Source organism: Notamacropus eugenii, chromosome 2 (assembly GCF_028372415.1).
Source record: "Notamacropus eugenii isolate mMacEug1 chromosome 2, mMacEug1.pri_v2, whole genome shotgun sequence".
Lineage (NCBI taxonomy): Eukaryota > Metazoa > Chordata > Mammalia > Diprotodontia > Macropodidae > Notamacropus > Notamacropus eugenii.
Genome location: NC_092873.1, coordinates 340,780,644 through 340,807,269, shown reverse-complemented (window position 1 = coordinate 340,807,269; position 26,626 = coordinate 340,780,644). Strand labels below are relative to the sequence as shown.

Genomic DNA, 26,626 nt, shown 5'->3' with positions numbered 1-26,626 from the left:
ACATGCCCTTTGGAAAGGAAAGGAACTAGGACTTTTATCTCTCCTTGCTGAAGCCAGGAGCCATCCATGGCTCTATTGACTGCCCTGTCCCCTTTCTGTCATCATAATATGACATATACACTCAATAGTATGGATAATGGACTTCTCCTGAATAACTCTTCTCCAGTTCATACCCTATACCTTTTCATCTCTCAGAGACAATGTAATACGGAAGACTGAGAGTAAGAGTATGTAAGTTCTAATCTGGATTTTTCCTTTTATTATGTTTGACCTAAAGTAAGTCAACTAACATTGTTACATTTCAATTTCATAATATCTAAACTGCATTGCTGGCTACTTACCTCATAAGGATTGTTGGGAAGATCAAGTGTGATAATATGTAATATATTTACAAATTTATAATACACAGACGTATGCAAACACATATACATACATTCCAAAGCAATGGTGCTTTGGAAATTGTAAAAAGTACTATATGGTGATAGTAACAATAATAATTACAGTGCCTGGCATGTTAAGAAATCCTTTATTCAAAGCAATAATAGCTAACACTATGGATAGCTGGGTGGTGCAGTGGATAGATAGATAATCTACAGATAGATATCTACTCTCTATAGATAGCGATCTATCTATAGTATATATGGTATTTCCATCTATATAGTGTATCTATGTAGATACACTATATAGATAGATATATGACAGATAGATAGATTGGGCCTGGAGTCAGGAAGACCTGAATTCAAATCCAGCCTCAGACACTGTTAACACTATGGGCAACTAGGTGGTGTAGTGAATAGATATACAGATATATAGACAGACTATATATATATATATATATATATATGTAGATATGTAGTCTATGTAGATATTGCATATGTGGTACAGATAGACTATATATATATATATATATACACACACACATAGATATACCAAATATGTACACACACACACACACACACACACACACACACACACACACACACACACACATACTGGATAGATAGAGAGATAGATATACTGGGCCTGAAGTCAGTAAAACCTGAATTCAACTCTGGCCTCAGACACTTGTTAGCTGCATAACCCTGGGCAAGTCACTTAACTCTGTGTGCTTCAGTTTCCTCATCTGTCAAATGAGCTGGAGGAAAAAAAATGACAAACCACTCGAGTATCTTTGCCAGAAAATCCCCAAATGGGGTCATAAAGGGTCAAAGGTGACTGAAATGCCTGAACATTTCCTCCCTTCCACCTGTTCCCAGTCTAATTTCAGTTCTCTTGATGTTAATTGTTTTCCTTAATGAGCCAGTAGCATAGAGTTAAAAGATTGTTGGATGATCTGACTTCAGAGGAAGTAGGGCTGAATTCTGGTCCTGTCACTTACTGCCTATGTGACATCAGTTATCTAAACTCTGCAGACCTTGGTTCTCTCATCTAAGAAATGAGGAGGTAAGATGAGATGAACTCTAAGAGGCTTTGTCTCCCATGGCATGGATGTGTGACTGCCCGTAAGGGACCTTTTGATGAGGAAAGCAAGTCTTCCATAAATATAACCTGTCATTTTTTATTATTATCTACCTCAGCTCTTGATGGAGAGCCCTTCCTCCCCAAACCTGCTCAGTTCTAAGCTTGAGTCCAGAGAGGAAGGAGTCTCTTAGCTCCTGACAGAGGACAAGGGGCTGGGTCACCTTGGCCATGGTGGGGGAGGTCGTTGCGGGGCCTTGTTAGCCCCTCTCCCTGATCCACTCATTTCAGCCCTTCCACCATTGTCTTCCTTTCTGCACAGACACGCCCTGCCCCTCTTCACCTCCCTTCTCAACATCGTCTGTGCCTATGACCCGGTGGGCTATGGGATTCCTTACAACCACCTGCTGTTCTCTGACTATCGAGAGCCACTAGTGGAGGAGGCAGCTCAGGTACTTATTGTGACCTTGGACTATGAAAGTGCCACCAGCACCAGCCCCACCGTAGATGGAACTACCACAGGCACTGCGATGGATGATGTGGATGTAAGGGCCCAACATCCCCTTCTGTCTTCCTGGGTGGGTGGGTGAGGGGTGTTCCTAAACTGGTCTTTTCTACTGCATAATTTGACTGACCACATGAGGATTGCTCCCAGGGGTATGGGTGGCATATGTGGCCTCTGACTTTTCCCATATCTGAAGCCCAGGACAAGATATTTTAGTTGGGCACCTGCTCTTGGTGCCAGAGTGCAAGTTGCCTGGTATGCCTGAGATTGGCAGGTGGGCGCTGGTACTGTTGCTTGTGGACTCTGGATACCTGGAATTGTTTTAAGATGTAGTTACTTGACAGGTCCTACCTGGTCAAGGTCCTTCCAACTAGCCTTCTAGGCCTATTGGAGAGATTCCTGGTGTGGGTGAAGGCCTTGGGGGAAGCTCACTGGATTCAAACCTCTTTAGCTGTTGCTGATAAGAGTGCTTATCCCTCCCCACAGCCACCAGGCCCTGAGAATCTATTTGTGAACTACCTGTCACGAATTCACCGTGAGGAGGTGAGTCCATTGCTGCCCCCATTCAAACGATAAGGGGCTGAGCCCTTTCCTGTGTAGAGCCCCTGAAGGAGATGCAGAAAAAAGAGGAGTCATAGTTCCTGGTATCAGAGACACCACAGAATGGAAGTAGACGTGGGCACACACAAATGCTCCCATATACACACATGCATTCACACACACACATGTGCACACATTTCAAAAGAAGTATAATACTAATGAGTGATACAGATTATTCCATGCACAGGGAGAGTGTGTGAGTCTATGCTTTGGAAGGTGGAGGATGGAAGATGGTGAAAAGGTTGAATTGACCTAAACTAGGGAGGAAACAGTATGGAAAGATGTCTCTGAAAGAAAAAAATTGGACTGAAACTTTAAAATATATTTTGATGGAGGAGAGAGGATTTCATATCAGGAGAAGGAAGTGGGGAGGGTCTTAGTCCTTGGTGGGAATAGTAAACGAGGTGGCTTGCTTAGAGAAGAGTTCAGGGAGTAAAGGTCAGCTCTCCTGAAAGGTAATAACAATAGAGCATTGTGAGACAACCTGTATTTTGTGGGGGATAAGATGGAACAGCAGTGGTTTGAGCCTTGGATATTGACTAGTGGCTTGGCCTCCTGGAAATGTCCGTAGCTTACTGAGGGGAGAGAGTCTTGCTCTTAAAGAGTCAATGGAGACAAGAGATGATGGTAGTGAGATTAAAAGGATTATGACAGGCAGGTATGGGAAAAAATCTAAGCTTCAAAATTGAGGCTGAATTTAGACTTCATGCCAGAGGTAATGGTGTATGAGTGGGGGGATGGTTCTCTAGCCCTAGGCTGGCTCCCAACCCTGTATCACTACAGGACTTCCAGTTCATCCTTAAGGGTGTGGCTCGGCTGCTCTCCAACCCTCTGCTTCAGACATACCTGCCTAACTCAGCCAAGAAAATCCAGTTCCATCAGGAATTACTAGTTCTGTTTTGGAAGCTCTGTGACTTCAACAAGGTGGGCAGCCTTAGCTGGACCCTCTGGGAAGGAGCTGGGATACCCCAAGAGGAGATAACTCAGAAATAATGCAGGAGATGTTCTGGGTCCACTTGGAGATAGGGTAGATAACCATCTACCACCTACCATCTACATGAGGTGTCTTGAGTTAGCTCAGAAATGGGGAATAGTCAACGTCTTCTGGGTCTGCTTAGAGATGGGAGAGAGGCAAGGATCCCTAGATCTACTGAGAGATGGTGGAGTAAGGTCTTTTATGACTCATCTCAAAGATGGAGGTAGTAAGGTCTTCTGAGCCCAATTAGAAATGTGAGAGAGTAAGGTCTCCTGGACCCATTTAGTGATGGGGGTTGAGGTCTTATTCATAGATATGGGGGGTTGAGGTCTCCTGGGGAGGCTCAGGTTTGGGGCACCGGACCTCCTCCCCATTCTGATTCAGGCCTGTCTTCCTCTGCTCTCATCTGCCTCTCCACTTCAAGAAATTCCTCTTTTTCGTGTTGAAGAGCAGTGATGTGTTAGATATCCTCGTCCCCATCCTCTTTTTCCTCAATGATGCTAGAGCTGATCAGTGTAAGTTCATGGGGGAGTGGACCTATTCCATTCTTTGCCCCTGGGGAACAGGGAATTCAGCCTCTTTCTCTCCCCAAATGATCCACCTAACATATCCTTATATGGTTGTCCCTGCCCCATCCCTGCCCCTCTCCCCATTGCTCCATTCCCCTTTCTGACCCTTTCCCTTGTCCATCCCTTGTGACCAACATGGTTCCTGTGCTGTGTGCCACAGCTCGAGTGGGCCTGATGCACATCGGAGTTTTCATATTGTTGCTTCTGAGTGGAGAACGCAACTTTGGGGTTCGGTTGAACAAGCCCTATTCTGTTCGAGTTCCCATGGACATCCCTGTCTTTACTGGCACCCATGCTGACCTGCTCATTGTGGTGAGAACAGTTGCTTCCCTTTGCCCATCAGGCAGTACTCCTGCCCTAGTCCTTAGTGGTGATGACACCCAATGGAGTTGGGGAGTTGGGAAGGGAGGGAGCAGTGGGACTGTGCCATTTCTGATCTGTGGGCTGGTAAATGGTCTAGACTGGTGCTGACTTCCCTCTCTATCTACTGTTACTGACTGCTCTCTAGGTGTTCCACAAGATCATCACCAGCGGCCATCAACGCCTACAGCCCCTCTTTGACTGCTTGCTAACCATCATAGTAAATGGTAAAGATGGTGAAAGGATCAGTTATCCCAACTTTCACCACCAGGGGACACTAGGGCCTCAGGCCTAAAAGCAGCCAGGGCAGCTTCCAATCTTCTGGCTCATTAGGCTGATAAGGCACCTTATGGACCAAGTTTGTGCTGACTTGGTGTCTGGAGCAGCTGGATTGCCCTCTGTCAGCCTCCTGTCCCTGGGGCCCCTGTGGGAGGCAGATCACTAGTGGGTGGGAATAGGTATTCTGAAGTAAAGCCCAACTACACTGGTGATTTAGAGAGAGGTTGGGGAAGACTGAGCTCAGCTTCAGACACTAACCACCTGTGTGACCTTGGACAAGTTACTTAACCTTGTTTGCCTCAATCTCCTCATCTGTAAAATGAGCTGGAGAAGGAAATTGCCAAGAAAACCCTCAAATAGGGTTACAAAGATTGAACAGTAACAATGACACATTTTTATTATTATAGACCCAACCTTGGACAGAGTAAGTCTAGGGGCACGTGAGATAGGCATTTGCTTAAGGCTTTACACACAGAAGGTTATGTTTCATAAATTTTCATGTGCTAGAAAATCTCTGCTCTCTAGGGCAGAAAGGGGAGTTAGACTGGGTGATGATTTTCAAACCTTGCCTAGGGTGTGTGGTTTGGAGACTTTGGGGCCTGCCCAGAGTGATTGACCCTTTCCCCCTCCCAGTGTCTCCATATCTCAAGAGCTTGTCCATGGTTGCAGCCAATAAGCTACTCCACCTTCTGGAGGCTTTCTCTACCACCTGGTTCCTGTTTTCTGCTATCCAGAACCATCACCTGGTTTTCTTTCTCCTTGAGGTTTTTAACAACATCATTCAGTACCAGTTTGATGGTGAGAACTCTCCTTCCTTGGCCCACCCATCCATCTGCCCCATCTCCATTGTTACAGCTTTTTAGATCCTTGGGGTCACCCCTGTGGGAGGGGGCTATTTATACTCTTCTCCCAGATGAGGGAATAAATGTGATCAGAGCCCTTTTGAAGATGCCTGAGCTCCAGGCTTCTAAGGTTGTGGCTAGTTTACAGGGTGGAAGCCTCTGTATTCTTGGGTATGGCCAGTCAGCTTGTTTCAGTATCAGCTTTTCTTGGTGACTTTCCATTGGTCCCCTTTTACCCTCTCCCATGGGTTTCTTGTGTTGTCTTTTATACCTGGGATTATGTTCCTAATCCCTTCAAATTCACTGTGTCTAGCAAATCCATGTGGATTGAATGGGAATATGTTTTTTCTTCCTGATAACAGCCTTTCTGAGTCTAGGACTAACTACTAGCTTGACCTGCTTCTCTCACCATTTCTTTTAGGCAACTCAAACCTTGTCTATGCCATCATTCGAAAGCGAAGTGTCTTCCACCAATTAGCCAACCTGCCCACAGACATGGCCTCCATCCACAAGGCCTTGCAGCGTCGTAGGAGGACTCCTGAAACTCTATCTCGAACCAATTCCCAGGAAGGTGTCTCCATGGAGGGCTCCTGCCCTGCTGCCCCTGCTGAGCCGGGTACCCTCAAGACCAGCCTAGTGGCTACACCAGGTCTGGCCCTGGCAAGGAGGTAGCAGGAATAGGTTCTTACTAGGTTTAGAGAGCCAAGGTGGTGACATCACCTGGGCAGTCATTCCTCCTCAATTTATGTCAAGGAAATGAGAACCAGGGAGGGGTCATGATAGAATTGTAGTTTGCTAAAGCTAGAAGGAAACTGAGAGATTATGTAGTCTGCTTAGTGACCCAAAGTGGTTAAGGGACTTTGTCTATAGCCAAACAGTTAGTACAACAATTCTTTAGCTGGGATCCAAATGAACAGGGATCTCCCACTGCAGCTCCTGCCATGTCAAATGGGTTGACCCAAACTCTAGAATAGGGCTTCTTAACCTGGGGTCCATGGAAAAAGTCCATGAATAGGTTTTAAAGGGTCCATGAAACAATTTATATCTTAATTTTCACTAGCCTCTAATTGAAATCTAATACTTCTTTCAATTATGAATTTTAAAAAATATTATTAAATAATAATTTTAAAAATTATTATTCTGAGAAGAGTTCCAAAGATTTCACTAGACTGTCAAAGGGGTCCATAGCACAAAAAGGTTATGAACCAGCTAGTAGTAGAAGTAGAGTTAAGATTTGAAACCCAATATTGTGAACCTCCCATCCTCCTCAATACACAGTTCTGTTGGTCTTTCATATTTGCACATTTCCCTTAGCTTCTGGATTTTTGTTTTTGTAATCTTTGTGTCTATTCTACTGCCCCTTTATATCCATAATTACTTATTTTGATGTTTTTTTTGATGAATAGTTTTGATGATGAGGCTGGAGAGAAGTAGGCTCTATAGAGTCCTGCTAAAGTCATATGTGACATGTGTAGACATTTCCATAGGTTAGGTCTTTCTAGTGCTGTGTTCTTTACATTACATTAGTCCACTGGTAAAATGAATTCATCATTAATATAATATTAATGATGGAGAAGAGAAAGAGAAACTTTAGAACAGGCCAAATACAAAATAGGAAAGCTTTGGATCTGGGGTGTTCACCGTTAGGGTAGGAATGGGAATGGGAGAAACTTGAAATGTATACCAACTGTTGTCCAAACTTATTTATCTTCATTCACCAACATCACTCCACTCCACCCCCAAGGCATTGATAAACTGACAGAGAAGTCACAGGTGTCTGAGGATGGAACAATGAAATCTTTGGAGCCTGAATCCCGTCGTAGCCTGGTTGAGAGCAGCTCCCCAGCCAGGAAAAGCGAGGAAGAGCCATGGAATGGGGTGAGGGCTCAGCATCAAAGAGCCAGGGCACAAGAGCCAGGGGAAGGGAGAAGTTGGTGGTGCCCTTCCTGGGGGTAGACAGGCTAGAGGGGATGCTTGACATCCCCAATGAGTGTGGGAGTATGCTACCTAGCATCTTAGAATTAGAGAAGTTTGGAGTTCCTCCCTTGGTGGGGATCTCTGCAATTATCTGTCTCTTGACTTGACCTCAGAGCCTGTAGGGCAGTGGAACTTGCTCTGTGGTTTCTTCCCCCTGGGGTGTGGTGGAAGAAACAGGTTTTGTTCCCACTGGGTCTGAGGAGGTTCCCCACCCCTGGCCAAACTTTCCTCTTCCTTCCTTTCAGGGTAATGGGTTCACACCCTTGGCCTTCACTCATCCATCTTCTTTATCAGAAGTTGGCCTTTACCCCGGCTTGTCATTCTGTTCAGTCATTCCCCCACCCCAGCCCTAAACCTGTCACAGGGACTAGGCTGGGCCCGAGCTAAAGGAAGGTGGGGCTCGGAGGTGCCTGTGGCATGAAACCTTAGGGCAAAGGGTGGTAGGCTACAGTTCTTCCCAGGGTTATCCCCATTGCCTTAAAGAGGCAAATCGAATGACTTGGACTGGGCGACTGTGACAGGGGAAGCAGCTCCCTTCATTTCCCTTCATCTCTCATATCTCTGTCCCATTCACCTTTCTTGTGCCCAGGAGCCTGGCCAAGCTTGTCAAGAACAACAGCAATCACCCACTGCTTCAGCTGGCGGGCAGTGGAACCCGACTCCAGACTGGGTGAGGGAACAAGTGCCCTGGAGCCTTGGAGGGTGGGGAGGAATCGATTGTCCCTGATTTGAGTGGACTCTGTGTTGTGCGGGATCCACAGCCCGGGGACAGCGGTCCCAAATGTCCCTTGCATTTTTCTTTACATGAGCATGCATACGAAAACCATATAGGTATGTGTATGGAATAGAAATATGTACACATATGCATATACATACATATGCATGCACATATGTGTATACATACATACATGTATGTATGTAAATATATGGCAGGTAGATGGTTCAGTGGGTAGAATGCTAAGCCTGAGTAATCCAGCCTCAGGTACTTACTAGCTGTATGACCTTGGGCAAGTCACTTAACTTCTGTTTGCCTTAATCCACTAGAGAAGGAAATGGCAAACCACTCCAGTATCTTTAGCAAGAAAATCCCATGGACGGTATTGGCAAGCTACGGTCCACAAAGTCAGGAAAGAGTCGGCCATGACTAAATGACTTTATAAAAACAAGCATATATGTATGTATATATGTATACATATATGCATGTGCATGTAGGTATGTATAGGCATGTATATGCACGTGCACACATATAAGTATGTATATATGTATACATGCATACATACACACATGGCATTTTAAATATTTTTATATGTAATTACATACATAGCACTTTGAAAACCTTAATGTGCTGTATAAAATACATTCTGGCTGTGACTTTAACAATGCTAATATTCTTTGGTCCTTCAGTGTTTTGCAATGAATAGTCAACAAATAAACATCCATGGGTCTGGTTTCAGTCGGTTTTCCCCACATCTGCTTCCATGCATACCTCGGGGTTGATTTCTCTGTCTTTGGAGTAGGTGCCAGCTTGGACAGCTGTGCCTGGAGAGGGAAGTTGAACATAGTACAGCTGATTTTCCAGATCTCACCCCAGCTAGGCTCTGATCTCCTCTCCCTTCCCTCTGACTGGGCTCTGTCCATCCTGTAGGTCCTCTCCTGGAAGTCCAAGCTACCACTACAGACCATCATGAGACTGCTGCAGGTACTGGTGCCTCAGGTGGAGAAGATCTGCATTGATAAGTGAGTGTGAGCAGGGAGGTCTAGGGGCTGGGAGAGATGTGGAGAGGCTGTTGAAGTTAGAAGATGGCAGGAGGAAGACCATGGGCCATTCATTAGGCATCCTTTATATAATAGCTCATATTTCTATGATGCTTTAAGGTTTAAAAGACACTCTTTTCACAATAACTCTGTGAAGTTGATACGGCAAGTTATTGTTCCCATATTCCATATAAGGAAATTGAGGCTGAAACCAGTTCAAGTGAGGTCAGGGTCATACAGTTAGAATTTAAACATAAGTCTCTCCTAATTCCAAGTCTAGTATCTTTCTGCCTTCCTTACTCCCTCCATAACTCTTTGCCTACGATACCCCTGACCTTTTCATAAGTGACAGGCCTAGAGCATCTTCTCAGGCTTCTACTCTTTTCCTTCTCTCTGAAGGGGGCTGACAGATGAATCAGAAATCCTCAAGTTCCTCCAGCATGGCACACTGGTGGGGCTGCTGCCTGTGCCTCATCCCATCCTCATCCGCAAATACCAGGCCAACTCGGGTACTGCCATGTGGTTCCGCACCTACATGTGGGGTGTCATTTATCTAAGGTAAAGAGGCATGATAAGGACTGGGGACAGAGAGTTGTTAGCCACTAACCCCATAGTAATGGGTGAAGGTCACTGGCAAACTCCCTGGCATGCTATTTAGTCTTGAAAGCAATAGAATCCTTCAGTTGTAGCCACCATTCTGTCATATGGGATTGCCTTAGCCTTTAAAGATGCTTAACCTGAGGTCCCTTTACCAAGTAAACAGATTTCAAAGGGCTGGTGAAATTAAATGGGAAAAAATTACATCTTTATTTTCATTAACCTTTAACTGAAATTGAATATTTCCTTTATTATTTTTTTTAAACAACAACAACAACACCCTATTTGGAGAAGGGGGCCTATAGATTTCATCAGACTGGCAAAGGGATCTAAGACATAACAAAGGTTAAGAACTTCTCCAGAATGACTAACAGGGCATTTTACCTTGTGGGCTCAGATTTCAGTAACCAGGACTTCCTCTGACCCTGAGTATCATTGTCTCTAGTGAAGATGGATTTATTAGTGAGTCCATAAGGGTGCTTAGGGTAGGGACTCAGTTGGATGTGAACCTTTTGCTCAGAGGAGAAAGTGAGGATAGAGAGGGTTCCCTAATTCTTCCCTTACCCCTCACTTGAATTCACCCAGCATCCTTGGGGGCCTGGCCTCCATCTCTCCTCCTCATAGGAATGTGGACCCACCAGTCTGGTATGACACTGATGTGAAGCTGTTTGAGATCCAACGGGTGTGAGCAGAAGACAGCAAAGGAAAGGAGAAGAAGGAAGGGGTTTGAGGGTTTGGGTGCCAAGGTGATCCCTGGGCCCTTCACCCCTGCCTGGCTCTGATTCCTCTTCCTTCTGACTGCCATTTCAAGCTTTATTATCACTTTGACCTGAGGAAGGGAGGTGGGGAGGCTATAAGGGCTAGCTTTTCTAAGAGTCCAGGGATTGGGGAAAATGTGGGGAAACAGCTGTGCCCTTTCCCCATGCCTGACTGATGAAGTCCTCCTGGTTCTGGTGGTAGTTGCAGAAAACAAAAGAGTTTGGAAGGTAGAACCAAGGAAGGGAAGCTTCCTCTCAGTAGATACCTTTTGGTGTCCCAGGGCCAAACTTCTGCCTAATCAATTACTTCCCTTCCATTTCAAGTCTGCATTATAACCCTGGCTCCCCTGAAGACTTGTTTCTATACCACCCTGTATATATTCACCCTCTTCTTTGACCATGCCTTCCAGGTCCTCTCTGCAAGTGACTCAGAGGGTCCTGGGCCCCTCAGAAGGGTAACTTTAGTCTGGGGTCCCCACTATCTGGGTAGTAGTGGAGAAGCTGAGGTGTGAATGCTGGGATGCCCTTTACCTTCCACTACAAAGCATTACTCATTCCATACCCAATATGTCACAGAGGCTGAGCAGCTCATGGGAGGAACTGTGCCGGGGGAGCTTTTTAGGGTTTTATGAGGGAAGAAGAGGGTAACATTTCTAACCCAGAGTTTGAGGCCAATAGACATGACCTAGCTGACCATCTAATCCCCATTTTCACATTTTCGTATTTGTACAAAGCCCTATCCCATGAGAGTCTTTTTCATGGAGAGGGGGACCAACCCTCCTCCCCCATTCTAATTACAGCTTTATGTCAAAAGGCATTGTTTTTCCCCATCTTGGGTAAGTGGAGGGGAGTCAGGGGAAGACTGTCCAAGATATCCTCCCCTTGCTTCCCCATAGCTGTCCCAACTGACTCCCCTGAAACTCTCAGTCCTCATCCCAGTCCTTCAACATTGTTCTTCCAAGTGTTCCCCATCTGGTGGCTAACCCCCACTCTCTGCCTGTGTCAGTACAATCTTAACTTTCAAGCACTTGAGATGCACTGTACAATCTGCTACTTTACACAAAATTAAAATCTCCCTTTTCCTGGCTGTGTATGTTTGTCTGGGGTGAGGGTGGAGGGAGGCTGCTTGGAGGATGGTGGGCAGTATCTCCCTTGAATAAGGGCTTGGTTCTGGGTTTAAAAGTTCAAGACATTGGTTCCAGATCTTAAAATGCAAGACATTGTCACTATCTTTCTATGACATGAGTAACCTCGGAGGGCAGTGAGGGGTTTGTCCTTGAATGGGTCTGGTAGGGTGCTGGGGTGGGCTGGTGGTAAAAACTTCCCTGTTTCTTCTACGTTGAGGTTGGACGGAAGGGCAATGCCCTGAGACGTTGAACCTTCTGCTAAGTGGGCTGCCCTTCAGGGCTCATGTATATAAAGATGAGGCAGGAGGTGTATACAGTAGTAGAGTAACTAGGTTCCAATCCCAAGTCAGCTACTTATTATCTGTGTGACCTTAGCCTGTTTTTTTTAAATCCTTAAAATGAATGTTTTTATGCTAAATTACTTCTCAGATCCCCTTTGGCTCTAAATGCTGTCACCTCACTGAAGTAGGATGTGCCTACGTGGTTGGCCATTTCACAGAGACAAACTGTCACCCCAGGGAAAGTTCTTCCAGTTCTTTGGAGGATCAAATGAGAGAGTATATGTAAAGCATTATATAGGCCCTTAAATTGTGCAAAGTGTGCCAGTTATGCTGCTTACGGTCTTATTTGCCCAGGGGTTCTTACCTTGGAAGACATAAATTTTTTTAAAGTATTTTGATAACTATTTCCATAAAACTGGTTTTCTTGTAATCCTATCTATTTACTTTATTCATTTAAGGAAATTATTATGAGAAAAGACAGGTAGCTCAATGGAAAGAGGGTCTGCCTGGAATCAGGAAAACTTATCTTCTTGAGTTCAAATCTGGTCTCAGACACTTACTAACTGTATGGCCCTGGGCAAATCACTTAATTCTGTTTGCCTCGGTTTCCTCATCTGTAAAATGAACTGGAGAAGAAAATGGCAAACCACTCCAATTTCTTGGCCAAGAAAATGTTAAGTGGGGTCACAAAGGGTTGTACATGACTGAAAAATGATTGAACAGTACCACTACCATTCTGAGAAAGGATCCATAGGCTTTACTGGGTTGCCAAAGGAGTCCACAGACATAAAGGAGGTTAAGAACTCCTGTCTTAGTCCTTCTCTCTGGGCTGCTTCTGGATCTTTATCATTAAAATTCTTCTAGAAGCTCCAGAGGGTAGTTTACTGGGTTTCCAGGTCTCTGGCAATCTACCCATATGCCATGTGGGCAATAAGAGGGGATAAAATCTTTGAATATATTTATGCCTGCCCAAAGTTTTGAGTTCTCCCAACTGAGGGCAACATGGAAATGGTCCTGTTCTTCTCTTGCCCCTGATCAGTTCTAGTTTCAGGCAGCCAGATAACAAGCATTTATTAAGTGCCTACTATGTGCTAGGCATCATGCTAAGCACATAGAGATGTTAAATCCAATGACCTGGCCAAAGTTACACACACACCTGGTAAGTGGCAGAACTGGGATTTGAACCCAAGACCTTTGGGTTCAGCTAGGTGGTGAAGTGGATAGAGTGCTGAGGATGAAGTCATGAAGATTCATTTTCTTGGTTTCAAATCTAGCCTCATACTTACTAGTTATGTGACCCTGGGCAAGGCACTTAACCCCTCTTGCTCCAGTTTTTCATGTGTAAAATGAGATGGAAGTGGCAAACCACTCCAGTATCTTTGCCAAGGAAATCCCAAATGGTTTGGAATTTAAATTCTTTTGTGGAAGTGAATGTTCAAAACTGAAAAATAAATAAATTATGTATTAAAAAAAACCCTAATGGTATCATGAAGAGTTGAGCACAACCATAAAACAATTGAACAGTGACAACAACTTTTGATTCCAGAGTAGCGTACTTTTTCCTGTGTCACATTGCTACCCAAGAAAAAGCTACAGCACCCAGGATTCCTGGTCAACCCCCCGATATCCCACTGCCTCCCTGTAGACTCATAGAATGCTAGAGCTTGAGAGGATCTGAGAGAACATAGGATTTAGAACCGGGAAAGGCTTCAGAAGCCATTTATGCAAGGCCTTCATTTTACTGACAAATGAAACCAAAACCCAGGAAGCCTGTGACTTCCCCAAGGTCATACAAGTAGTAAGCAAAAAAGGCAGGATTTGAATCCAGGTCCTCTGACCCTAGAACCACACTGGTAATCAGAGAAAACGTCTGCAGCACCCAGTATTCTAAGGCCTTCTATCTGAGTACTAATCGGCTTAGTTCTACTTAGCTTTTATTTGAGCAGATAAGAATGGGTGTGCTCAGGATGGCAGACAAGGGCATCTATCATTTGATAGATAAGGAAGTGGAGCCCCGAGTAGAGAAGAACCCCACAGATTTGAAGTGGCAATGCCAGAAATGGAACCCAAATCTAGCACCTCTCTACCACACAATGCTCTTTAATTCACCATGTGAGATCATTTAAGCTAGCATAAATAATCTTCCAAACCATCATTCTCCTCCTTCTTGTAGCTACATTCCAGATGGGGCACCAAGGACCTACAGGGACATGCTGGAGACCTGGCTGTCAGGATAAGAAGAATGCCTGGGCTAGGCCTTCCTGGATGAGATGATTCATTCTATGCCCAGCCTAATGTTGGTGCTGGGGCTTAGGGGTAGATGAAGGTTAAAAGAGGTAGGGAGACACTTTTCAGGGCCCTGGCTTCTCTTCTCCACATTTTCTACTTCTTTATGACTCGGTAGAGTGACCAGGACTTGGACACAGGGCACAGTCCCGTTGCACATACCCCATTTGCTAACCTACCCTCTCCAAAGAGAAGAGCTGCCCCCCAGTTACCTTGGTTTGGGAGTACTTGGTAAGAGGGTGCTTCTGTAAAGTGAGGCCAGGTCACCCCTCCAAAAGTGGCTTCCTTCTTATCCAGTTTCCCTCCAAATCTTGGTGGAGATCTATTCCTTTCTGTACACTTGCATAACACCAGGGCAGAAAATATTCTCTGGGTATCTCCCTTCCCCACTGCTTAGCACCATTGCAGAAAAGTGGGAGCCCTTTCCTCCATTCCCAAGGCTGAGTACTGTTTTGCCTCTGGGAACAAATACAATAAAAGGAGCAGGTAATCGATCAAATAAACAGGTTTTATGGCAACAGGAGAGAGGAGTTCAACATAGCTTGGCAGCTAATTAATGAGCTTGTTAGATGACATAGGGTGTGTGTGTGTGTGTGTGTGTGTGTGTGTGTGTGTGTGTGTGTGTGGCTTAGTGGAAGGGAGGGCGGGGTTGGTGAATGGGTGGAGTGGCCCCCAAAGTTGATAGGTTTGCTCTGACTTAGTTTAGGAAGATTAGCACCGAGCAGTAGTTGGACAAACAGGCTAGGAGGCAGGCAGATGCTAGCCTACTAAGACATTTTCTGGAAGGGGGTACAACTGCCTTCCTACTCCCCAACCTCTCAAGCAGACCCCTGGCTCACGCTTCCCACCCTGGCTCTAAGAAGAGCCACAACCACGTACCAGAATTGGATTGGCATCTGTGCCATTTGGGGCTCTCAGGTGATTTAAATTGAAAACATAAACAGGTGTAGCCCTTCCCTTTAGTGCCCTAGCATAGCATTTGGGGACTTCATTCTTGGCTCTGGAAAAGACTGCAAAGTGTCCCCAAACTTTTAGGTTGATGGTTCCTGAAACCAGTGAGACTTTGAGGTACCCACTCTGGTTAGTCTCTGCCTCTGCTCAAATGGAGGGATACTTGAATTTCTTCACTGTGAATGGAGCAGAGGCTTGGTGCAGGTGTTTCCACTGGCCCTTGGAACTGTGTGACTTGGGATCAAAGTGGAGGAAAGAAGAAGAAACAGTGCCAGGGCTGACTGGATTGTCTTGCTGTAGACTGCCTTGAATCAGGCCCCAAGGTAGACTTCTACCAGCCCCCCAACAGAGTGCATTCGGTAGAAGACCCCAAGAGGCAGACCAAAATTGACAATAGTGAACCAAGTCCTGTAGCCATAGAAATCTTTCTCCAGTCCATTCTCAAACTCAGGGTGTGTGCCAAATGCTGGCATCATCCACATCTGGGGGAAAGGAAGAGATGGGTGACTGGCTGAGACAACCCTCCACCACCTTTCATTTAGCTAGCTCATTATCCTTAACCCGGCACTTCCCACTTTAGCCCCATCCCAGAGCCTATCAACTACCTACCGTGATATTACAGATGATGAGGAAGATGGAAATCTCCTTAAGAACTCGACGCTTCCAGTTGAGGTGGCTATAATTGTGGATATAGGCCAGGGATACCCTATGAAGATCCTGGCCGAGCTCCAGCATGGATCCCCGGCGAAGGCCCTGGGGACACTCCTCCCCTGTGTTATCACTGTGGGACTGGGTGAATTTCTCCCAGAGTGGCTGCCGGTGCAGGCCCTCAATGATGAAGAGATTTTGGGTGATGTGCTGAATGATGATGAAGATTGAATAGGCCAGGATAAGTCTGTTGAGCAGCTTTTGGGCATCGGTGGCCACAATAGCCACAATGGAAAAATAAGAGATACCAATCTGGCCCAGGGCAGCACCCATCAGAAGTACCACATCAAGGCTTCGAGTGGGGTTCTTGACTGTGTCCATTTCCCGCTCTTCCAGACCATGTATGACTGTGCCCATCAGGCAAGCCAGAGTCATGATAGGCAGGACAATCACATAATAAGCATAGTAAAGGGTAAAGTACTGATCAGCAATGGAAGGGCCACTGGCTTGGATCTGGAAGAGAACAAAGACACAGATCCCTGCCACCAGAGCCAGGAAACCCAGCAGGGGACCAAAGATGGCCCCGTGGAGGTGGAAGCTGGGCCGGCCAGGACCAGTTATGTGAAGAGACAGCTTTCGACCCACGTTCTTCCACATGACGTACAGGATAGCGCAGCAGATGAGGCTGTATTCGGTGCTAAAGGGGTAGAGCATCAGGTAACCCTTCTGAAAGACTTCACATGTAGTTGTATTGAGGCAAAAGCAAGTGTTGGTCTCATTGCCTAGGGAAGGGAGAGGAGAAAGTCACATGAGACTAGTAAGAGAGGAGAGGAAGGTTGAGATAGGTTAGTAAGCAAAAGCCTGCTCATGTATGAAAAAGGATGGTCATTTAATGATCATTTGGACCATTTGGATCATGGTCATTTGGACCAAAAGTATGGTCATTTCATTTCACAGATGGTCTTTGCTTTTAGAAAATCTGACAGACAATGTGGGAGAAATGCAGAAATAGGTATGGGGCACATAAAATATGTAGGGAGAGGAAGCCCCCTTCCCCATTTCCATAATGTTGTTGACTGAACTGAGTTGTCAATTAGCACCATGTCAGCCAGGGACATGGTTTTAATTTGTTGCTGGCTGGTCTGATGATGACTGACCTCTTAGCCTTCCAATCACAAGCAAGAGACCACATTCTCTTGATTCCATCTCTTTTCCTGATTTAATGCAAGAAGGGTAGTTGTCCAAAGATCCAAAGCATCCATTGCTATTGTGGAAATACCAGAGCAACAGTAGATACTATCCCATCCTAGGACTCCCCTCCTGAACTCTTAAGTAAGGTAGACGGTTTGGGGATCAAGACGAGGAGAAGACTTCTAACTGAAACTTAGGTGTCCTCCAATTCCCCATTTGGGTATGGGATATTGCTATGTCTTGGTGTGTGTGTGTGTGTGTGTGTGTGTGTGTGTGTGTATTCACACATATTACATATATACACACTATTTCTATTAGTAGGTTATATATGTGGTAAAAAATGCTTATCAAAGGATAGTTATTCATACTGCAAAAGGATTTAGTGCAATCTCAAGCCTTTTTGTTTTTAAAGACATTTAGAACTAAACTGACTTAGAAAAGCTTAGTCTATCAATATTTCACCAACACATTGAGAGAGGTGTGCATTATTTCCATATATACCTTGGTTTAGGGCATCTAGATGGCATAGTGGATAGAGTGCTGGGCCTGGATTCAGGAAGACTCATCTTCCTGGGGTGAAATCTGGCCTCAGACAATACTAACTGTGTGATCCTAGACAAGTCACTTAGCCCTGTTTTCCTCAGTTTCCTCCTCTGTAAAATGAGTTGGAGAAGGAAATGTCAAACCACTACAAGATCTTTGCCATGAAAATCCCAGATAGAGTCATGGAGAATCAGACATGACTGAACAGCAAACCTTGTTTTACCTAATCAGTTTATGTGCCCTTGAAAGTGGGCCATGCAGGTTTGAATGCATGAAGGGGGTAAAACTGATGTACGTATGTGGCCATGTCATGCAGACATGAACATGTATGGTTTGTGTGTGTAAGTTTCAGATTTGCAGGCTGGACTGATGTGATTTGTGGCCTCCACAAACATCCTCCCTGCCCACCAGCTAGGTGTTGAAGTGGATAAAGTCAGGTCAGAAAGACCTGAGTTCAAATCTGCTCAAACATTTACTAGCTGGGTGACCCTGAGCAAATCACTTTATCTATTTGCTTTAGTTTTCTCAAATGTGAATCGAATGAAAAAACATTTTTAAAGCCCTTAGCACAGTTTCTGGCATTTGTTATGGAAGAGGACCATGACATTAGGAGGATGATGTCATGACTTGCAAATGAATTCGATTTAAGTGAAGGAGGGCTGTGCAGTCACCAGTCTTATTTTCTCCTCCAGAATCATCTGTGTCCAGTAGCAAGATATAGATCAGAAGGACTGGAGATGGCCCCCCTGGCATGTAGTAGGTGCTATATAAATGCTGATTTTCTTCTCTTCCCTCCCCTCCCCTCCCAAATCTCTCTCCTCTTTTGTGTGTCAGGCTACAGTTAAAGGTTAATTCACTTCAACCCTGAAGGCTTTTTGTTTTCAAGAATCTTCTATGACAGTGTAAATACCCTTGGCATGAGGTCCTTCTCAGGAAATAGTCTATTAGAAATTAGCTGATAGATCATTATTTGGGAGCAAGATAGATGCTGGAAAGGGGAAGGTAGAAGGTGTCAAGGGCTTCAGGGCAGCTCAGTGTCAATGAGGAAGCAGAAGTGTGGGCACTAAAGACAAACTTTTCCTTGTTTTGTTATGCATATATATGCATACATACACAGAGATACACATACATACATGTGTATATATACACACACACATATGTCCATTTATATTGATACCAGGGTACATATATCATGCAGATATGTATATATACCAGGGTAATGCCTGGAACATTTTTTGGGGAAAAATCATGTTTTTTTTTTTTCCAGATCTTCATATCACCAGTCATGAATACATGTGTTCCTGTGTGGATATAAATGATGAGGACATCAGGTCTATGTGAGAACATAATCATGTGGAGGGGCAAATCACCCAGTTTCCTCATCTATAAAAATGATTGTATTAGACCAGATGACTGCTGAGGTCTCCCTAGCTCTTTCTATTATACAATGTTGCCTCGAGGATTTGTGGGAATAGGTTGTACTGTGTCAGGGCTATGAGGGCTAAGCAGGGAGAAAGGAGTAGGCATCCTAGGATTAGAGAATGTTAGAACTAGTTGGACTTAAAGGTTACCTATTCCAACCCTATCACTTTAGAAAGTGAAGCCCTTAGGGAGTAAGTGGCTACCTTCAGGTTACATAGCAAGTTTGAGCTGGAACTAAGCTTGAACTCAGGCTTCCTGCCTCCTGGCTTGGTACTATTGCCACCAGCTCCTGCTGTTGCTTCATACCTGTGAGATTTCCCGTGAAAGCATCCAGTTCAGCCTCAATCTCCCGATGCATGGAGTCATTGGTGACGGCCAGTACCCAGAGGAGCAGGTTGGTAGCCATAGTTAGCATCAGTCCACACCTGGGTGGGGGGAAATACTTGATAGCCTGATCCCTGACCCTGAGCCACTCAGACTTTGAGTTCTATACTAGGACATCCCATAACCCTTTCCCAGGCTAGCCCTGACTCTTCTGCTCCCTCCCGACCTGATCACTTTCCCAATATTCCCTCAAGGAACTCTTGCTGGGAGTCTAAGATTGGGAGCCACAGATACTTAAGTGTGGGTAATGCCCAGGGAGAGACCCACTCAGGCCATTTCCCAATGAATTCCCCAATTGTACAACCAGGATAGGTCTCTGAAGAGAGGTTTGTTGGACGTGGGCTAGAAAGTGCTTTGTCTTAAGGGACTCAGGGAAGAATGGAAGGGGCTGGGGCCGGGGAGGGAGGAAGGGGGAAAATTTGAAACTCAAAGTTTTAAAATTGAATGTTAAAATAGTTTTACATGTAACTGGGGGAAAATAAAATACTAAGTAAAAGCTTAAAAAATATTAAATAATAAAAAAGAATGGAAGGGGTCTGGGAAGCCCTTCTTACCTGGTGAGATTCATCTGGACCTGAATACAGTCTTTACTGTGGCTCCATAGCACATAGGTCTGAAAAGAAGGGTAAGGAGAGATTAGAGATAAGAGGGTGCAAATGAGGGGATGTATATGTCTGTGTATGTCAGTATAAGTGTGTCTGAGGTGTCTACATTTAGTTTATGTGAAAGCAAGTGTATAATAATACTAATCATAGCTTACATTTATAAGCCAGCCTTTTACAATTATTATATCCTCTGATCCTCACAGCAACTCTGGGAAGTAGGTGCTATTACTATCCCAGTTTTACAGATGAGGAAACTGAGGCAATCTTCTAATTAAGTGACTAGTCCAGGGTCATACAGTTAGTAAATGTCTGAGGTCAGATTTGAACTCAGATCTTCCTGACTCCAGACCCAGCGTTCTAACCATTCTAGCTATATCAAATAATAATAACTGGAATTTACAGTCCTTTTAAGTTTTATAAAGCCCTTTACATATACTATCACATTTTATTAAATTATTTTTAAATTTTAAATTTTAAAATAGTATTTTATTTTTTCCCCAGTTATATGGCAAGAAAATTTTTAAAATTTATTTTACTCTTTTTTTATCCTTACAAACTGTTCAGTAGGTAGGTGCTAGTATTGTCCCCATTTTGTAGTTGGGGAAACTGAGTCTGAGAGAGTGCTAAGTGACTTGCCCAAGGTCACACATCTAGGAAGTGACTGAAGCAGAATCAGAAATCTGGTGTTCCTAACTCCAGATGTCAGACATGCCACTGGGGAAGTGAATTCTTGATTCATCTAGGTCCCCCATGCTGAAAATTGCTAAACTCAGCTTTGCCAGACTTTAATTCCCGTACTTTATTCACAGTACTCCCTCCCACCTACCTACTGGAGTGTGTGTGTGTGTGTGTGTGTGTGTGTGTGTGTGTGTGTGTGTGTGCAGGAATGAATGATTGTGTGTTTATAGGTATGTGCCTGAGCGCTTCATTAAGCTGAAATAGCTTAAATATTAGAACTTTAAGCTTTAATTATTTAAAATAGTACTAAGATTTTTGGCATTCCCTGTATACATATTTTAAGGTTATGCATTTATAAGGCAGTATGGAGATTTTATATATTATATATGCATGTGTGTGTGTATCTATATTTAGTTTACAAAGGGATGTGAGTGCACATAGGAGTGTGTGTTTAGGTGTGCATGGGTGCATTTATACCCAAGAATATGTGTGATGTGGAGGAGTATATGCACATGAAGGGTGGCTAGTATGTAGTACAGATTAGAGTGTGAGGGCATTTGTCTGCATGATATTGGGGGTGGGGTGGAGAAGTAACATCACCTGAAGACTGATGAAGAGAATTTCTATGATGGGGAAGACAAGTTCCACTTCAGACTTGCAATGGATGTGACTGATAATGTAGCCAATTCGGAAGATGTTGAGAAGGATGGTGCAGCTACCAAACAACACCAGGGAGCCTGGCCAAAGTGGAACCATCAGAATCTTCTCTGTTCTTTCCCAGACCTCTCCCCTCACCCGTGCCTCCCACCTACCTCTTCTAGGGAATAGCATCCCTAACCCAGGACCCAGGACTCTGTCTTATCATTCTTCTGCTGGTGCTGAACAAGGACGAGGCACACACTTACTTACCCTGAACCCAGACAGGCCCAGCATGGGGATCTCGGTACAGGATAGCATGTGGCAGGTGGATGGTACCCACCACGTAGTAGAGGAGCCAGAGGAGGGAGAGCACCTTGAGCACTGCCAACAGGATCCACACGTCACCCAAGGTGATGGCCACATTGTTGAAGATCATGCTACAGATGAAGGCTCCCCCCAGGAATACCACATTGAGTGCTAGGAGCCCAGAAAAGAGCTGGCTGGCCTTCTGGGCTTGCCGATCTCGACGAAGGAGCAGGGAAAAGTGCCGTTCTAGCCATGACTTATCCCTTCTGGGGCCAGGGGCCCTCAATTCCTTCTCATCTTCCTTAGCCGTAGTCTCTGGGATCCCCTGAGAGTCTTGAGAGGGCAGGGAAGGGGCAGTGGAACTTTAATGTGAGTATACACCATGCTCAATACAACTTTAGATCTGCCCCTAGCTGTTGTCTAGGAAGATAGGTGGCACAGTAGATAGAGTCTGCATTCAGACTCATCTTCTTGAGTTCAAATCTGATCTTAGACACTTACAAACTGTGTGATCTTGAGCAAGTCACTTAACCCTGTTTACCCCTTCCATCAAGAAGGAAATGGCAAACTACTCCAAAGAAAACCCCAAATGAGGTCACAAAGAGTCAGACAGTATGGGGTGGCAGTAGGAAGAGAGGCTCCCCCTTCCTGTGTCAGTTCATAGATTTCTTTTTTTCCCTCTTCCTGCCTCCTCACCAGCCTCTAATACCTCAGAAACCAACTTTCACCAATTTAACCAGGTGTCTTCCAGTGGGTGAAGGCCACTTATGTAATTGTCCCTTACCAAAAATACAGGTTACTACTCCCCACTCTTCCACTGATTTCTCTAAAGGTTCATAGATTTATAGCTAGACTAGCATAGATTTATAGCTTGAGGCTATCAAGTCCAATCATCTTATTTTACATATGAGGAAACTGAGGCACAGAGAGGTGAAGTGACTTACTTGACCCTAGTCTCACAACTAGTAGATGTCTAAGGTTGGATTTGAATTCAGGTCTTCCTGACTGCATGTCCAAACCTCTATCATTATGTCACCTAGCTGCCTCTCTAAACTTTCAGATAGTATAGGCTCTGTCCCTCTCTTCTCCCAAATCACCTGAGACTCAGCTTTATATATTCACTGCTATGATCCTGGCCGACTCCATTCCAGCCCTTTTCCCCATCTGTAGTTAGAAAGTCAGGAATTCCCAAAATGGCTCTGGGCTGCTTTACTGACTGAAATGTATGTTCTCTTTTCCAGGCTTCTATCACTTTTTTATGTTACTCCTTGAGGAGCTCCCCACTCCAAGGTATTCAAATCTAACTCCTATTTCTGTTCCTATCCTTTCCTCTCCTTTTTCCTCCTCCAGTTCCAATCCAATGCTACAATTCTTTCCCTTCCTTTTTCAACCTTCTCCTCCCCCTCCCATTCAAATTGAACTCCTAAGCAATACAGCTCTGTCACCCTTTTCCTCTGCCTCCTCCTCTCACCCCATTATTCCCACTTATTCTGGGATCTGGGCTGTGTCAGGACCTTAAAGACTTCCCTATTTCAGTAACCCGGAAGGAGATAAGCATGGCAATTTCAAAACCTTGTCATTGCCTAGGTTAATCTGTTTTTAAACATTCATCAAAATGATCTAATTGTCTGCACTCTTCCTATCTAGGTTTAAAAATAAATCTGCACTCTTTAAAGTTGTTAGGTTTTCTTTTCTCCCCATCTTTATCAACTTCTTGCCAGCTTTTAAGCACCATATTCCTGCAGAGTAGCCCCAGAGAGGTCTCTGGTCAGTATCCATAGAATCTACAGTTGGAAGTCACCTTAGAGACCCAAACCCCTTGTTTTACAGTTGAGGAAACTGAGGCCCAGGAGTGCAAAATTGACTTGCCCAAAGATTCCACTATATCTGACACTCAACTTGTCAATGCTGTCCAGCACCTAGCACTGAGTAGGCGCTCAGTAATGATCCTTATCTTTTCCTCCAGGGCTTTCACACTTAAGTGGTTGAGGGCCCAGACATTCATTCTAAGTATCTTCTGGCTCCATTTCTTTTAAAACAGGCAACCTCTCCTTGGAAGGATCCTTTCTTTGGAGGTTTTGGGAACTAGGGGTGGTGGAGAGAGGGATGAAGGTAGGAAAATGCAATCCGGGAGTGAAGGCTCTATAAGCCGGAATAGGGGAGATGACTAGTAGGTGAGGAACTGAGATTCTCTCCCTGGTTGGTGTTTTCTCCAGCCATCAGAGGAATGGGGAGTTTGGGGCTGAGACGAGCTGTTTTACCATTCTTCTAGCTCAAGGTTGCAGTGAATTGAGACCCTACAAGGTTGGAAGCACCGCCCCCATCCTTCCCCTCCCCCCCCCCCCTCCCACCTCAAACCCAGGAGTCTTCAGTTCCTAGGAGATGGCAGCCTTTCTGGAAACTGAGCAGCTGTGGGAAAGTCATGGAAGAAGGTGCTTTAGGACTAGACAGAAGGAAGTTGAGGTATCAGCTCTGTTCACCACTGTGCATGCTGCAAGGGGAGGGAGCGACCAGATGCCAAACTGGTTTGTGGGTTTGGGTTAGAGAGGCAGGTGATAGAAATCCCCCGGAGCTGTTAGGGAGGGGAAATGGAGGAGGGAGAACACAGATAGGGTAGACTCTGGATCTGGTAGCGATAGAAGGAGGCCAGGGGACAGCTGGACTTACGGATAGTTTGAGTTCCCCAAGAACACGTAGAATTAAGGATCAAAACCACCCAACCCCCTCCCTACTCCACCCCCTGACTTCCTTTTCCCTAGTGACCCTGACTTTGCCTCCTTCCGACTTCATCCCCATTCTTGGGGATGTGAGCTTTGGCTGGGTTTTAGGTTCAAGATCTTTTCCCATCTCTTCCAGAGGTGGAAGGAGTTGGGGAGGCCTTAGGAGATGAAGGACAGAGCATTCTGCGGCCCCTTCCCCCCTCCCCCCCCCCCCCCCCCCCCCGCCCCGGCCTAGAGCCCCCGCTGACCCAGGTAGCGCTACTTTCTGGATGGTTTCCAGGCCAGAATCTGTCTGGAAGGTGGAGTTGTCTTGAACTTGGAAAAGTAGTGCGCCATGGGCCTGGGGTGGGAGAGGTGGAAGCGGCGCAAGGCAGTGGGTGCTGGGACCCCTAAGGTTCTTTCCTAAGTGATCGTGGCTTTTCTCCTCTTCCGGATTCTTTTCCTCGACATACTTGAAGAATCCTCACCCCTCCCTATGCCTGACTCCGGGGTCCCTATTCTTAAGCCTGGCTTTTGGGTCCTTTACCTTTCTTCCAAAGGTCCCGCTCTATACTCTGGGTTCGAGCCCAGTTAGGAGCAGCAGTGGGCAGATGGCAGAAGGTGGAGAGATGTGTGGGGGTACTGGACAGGGCCCGAGTCGCCTTACCTGAGACTTGAGCTGTCATCGTGGCGGACTAACAGCCAACTGGAAGGAGCTGGGCTGCTCCGTCCAGGTGTGTCTGTAGCCTCCCCCTGCTATCCCGACCTATGCCCCTGGACCCTCTCGCTCAACTGGACTGCGCACCTGCTGGCTCAGCCCCAGCGGCTCATCGATTTTTCCTGTTGACTTTGGAAATCTCATTAATCCCTCGTTAATTATACCGCCCAAAGCTTCCCCGGGAAGAGCAGCCAATAGGATCGGGGGCAGGGCCATCTCAGAGCGAGTTGGCAAATGGGCCAAGCTGTCGGGCGTGGAGGGGCTGGACCAGAGCCTACGGGGGTCAGAGACATTTGGCTCACTAGCCAAGGACTACTGGGCGGGGCTCTAGCCTTCAATTAATGGAGTCAGATGGAGAGGGTGGCAGGGAGCCAAGATTTGAGAGGGGTCTTCCCAACCCTAGTATGTATGAGTCCAAGACGCCTGGCCGGGCCCCGGGAAGTAAGACAGAAAAGAAACAGAGGCAAGTTTCTCCCAGGGTACCCAAGTCATCTGAGCACAGCTGCTCCAGAAAACTTCTCATGGCCCCTTTCCATGTCACCTTCCCCTGATGCCAAGACCTGTGCCATCTGCCTGCCACGAAGCAGCAATCTTTTTGCCCTCAACTGTCAGATTCAGTGTTCCACATGTTCCACATGAGATTGAAGGAAAAAATATGGAGTTTAAGTCTGATTGTTTGGGCTGTGAGGCTCTCTCCTCTTCCCCTCTAGAAATCCCTTTGTCTCTTCTGTGAGTTCTTCCCACCCTCTCATTAGAATGTCACTGAACTGCTGAGTCTGATCTTAGTGCTGACTGAACATGTTGCATGTTGGGATTTTTAGGAAAGACATGCCAAGAGATTTCCTCCCAAAGAAAGTTGAGGAAATCCCCACAATGCTGCCCTCAGGACCCTATTGATCCCTCTCCTTGTCACCCTAAAACTGTCTTAATGCCCTCTGGGATATAGCATTAAGCTATAACTTGAGGGTGGCAGCCTTTCCTATCACTGGGTCTCACCTGGTTTCTCCTTCCTTTCTGGTTCTGTTTGTCTCTGTTATCTCTGTGGGCATTTTTGTCTCCTGAAATCATTCTTTCCCCAGAACCCTTCAGATTGGCTTGGCTATGAATTATACTGAGGTCTTGTAGGGCTAGTGAATACTGATATCTACTGATATCAGATACTGAAGCACTGTTGGTGGAGCTGTGAATTGGTCCAGCCATTCTGGAAAGCAATTTGGAATTATGCTAAGAAAGTCACTAAAATGTCCTTTCGTCCAGAGATCCCAAGACTAGACATATACCATAAGGAGATCAATGATTAAAAAGTCTCATACACACCAAAAGCTGATTTTTTTTTGAAAGAGCAATGAACTGGAGGAGGAAATGACCACAGACTGGGGAATGTCTAAGCAAAATATGTTACATGAATGTAATGGAAAATATTCCATGCTCTGTTGTATAAAAGGTTTAATATGAATATAGAGAATCATGAG

The 26,626-nt window shown here is 45.4% G+C and overlaps 2 protein-coding genes across 2 annotated transcripts in view; one reads left to right on the top strand and one right to left on the bottom strand.

Moving 5' to 3' along the window:
• Window positions 1-11,761, top strand: part of HID1 (HID1 domain containing) — a 29,105-nt gene extending 17,344 nt beyond the window's left edge. The window contains exons 7-19 of the mRNA XM_072645626.1: window positions 1,781-2,003; window positions 2,450-2,506; window positions 3,347-3,487; window positions 3,964-4,054; window positions 4,269-4,420; window positions 4,617-4,695; window positions 5,381-5,545; window positions 6,011-6,238; window positions 7,334-7,467; window positions 8,156-8,236; window positions 9,212-9,303; window positions 9,721-9,879; window positions 10,543-11,761. Coding sequence (XP_072501727.1) covers window positions 1,781-2,003; window positions 2,450-2,506; window positions 3,347-3,487; window positions 3,964-4,054; window positions 4,269-4,420; window positions 4,617-4,695; window positions 5,381-5,545; window positions 6,011-6,238; window positions 7,334-7,467; window positions 8,156-8,236; window positions 9,212-9,303; window positions 9,721-9,879; window positions 10,543-10,606 — 1,666 coding nt within the window. The 3' untranslated portion in view covers window positions 10,607-11,761. The remainder of the gene's footprint in view (window positions 1-1,780; window positions 2,004-2,449; window positions 2,507-3,346; window positions 3,488-3,963; window positions 4,055-4,268; window positions 4,421-4,616; window positions 4,696-5,380; window positions 5,546-6,010; window positions 6,239-7,333; window positions 7,468-8,155; window positions 8,237-9,211; window positions 9,304-9,720; window positions 9,880-10,542) is intronic.
• On the bottom strand, window positions 11,190-25,292 carry OTOP3 (otopetrin 3). Its single transcript, XM_072645627.1, has 7 exons — window positions 25,104-25,292; window positions 21,702-22,070; window positions 21,393-21,529; window positions 20,064-20,122; window positions 19,432-19,550; window positions 15,931-16,751; window positions 11,190-15,803 (listed from the first exon to the last, which is right to left on the bottom strand). The coding sequence occupies exons 1-7, from the start codon at window positions 25,120-25,122 to the stop codon at window positions 15,633-15,635; spliced, it is 1,695 nt and encodes a 564-aa protein (XP_072501728.1). The 5' UTR covers window positions 25,123-25,292; the 3' UTR covers window positions 11,190-15,632.
• Between the last annotated feature and the right edge of the window lie 1,334 nt (window positions 25,293-26,626).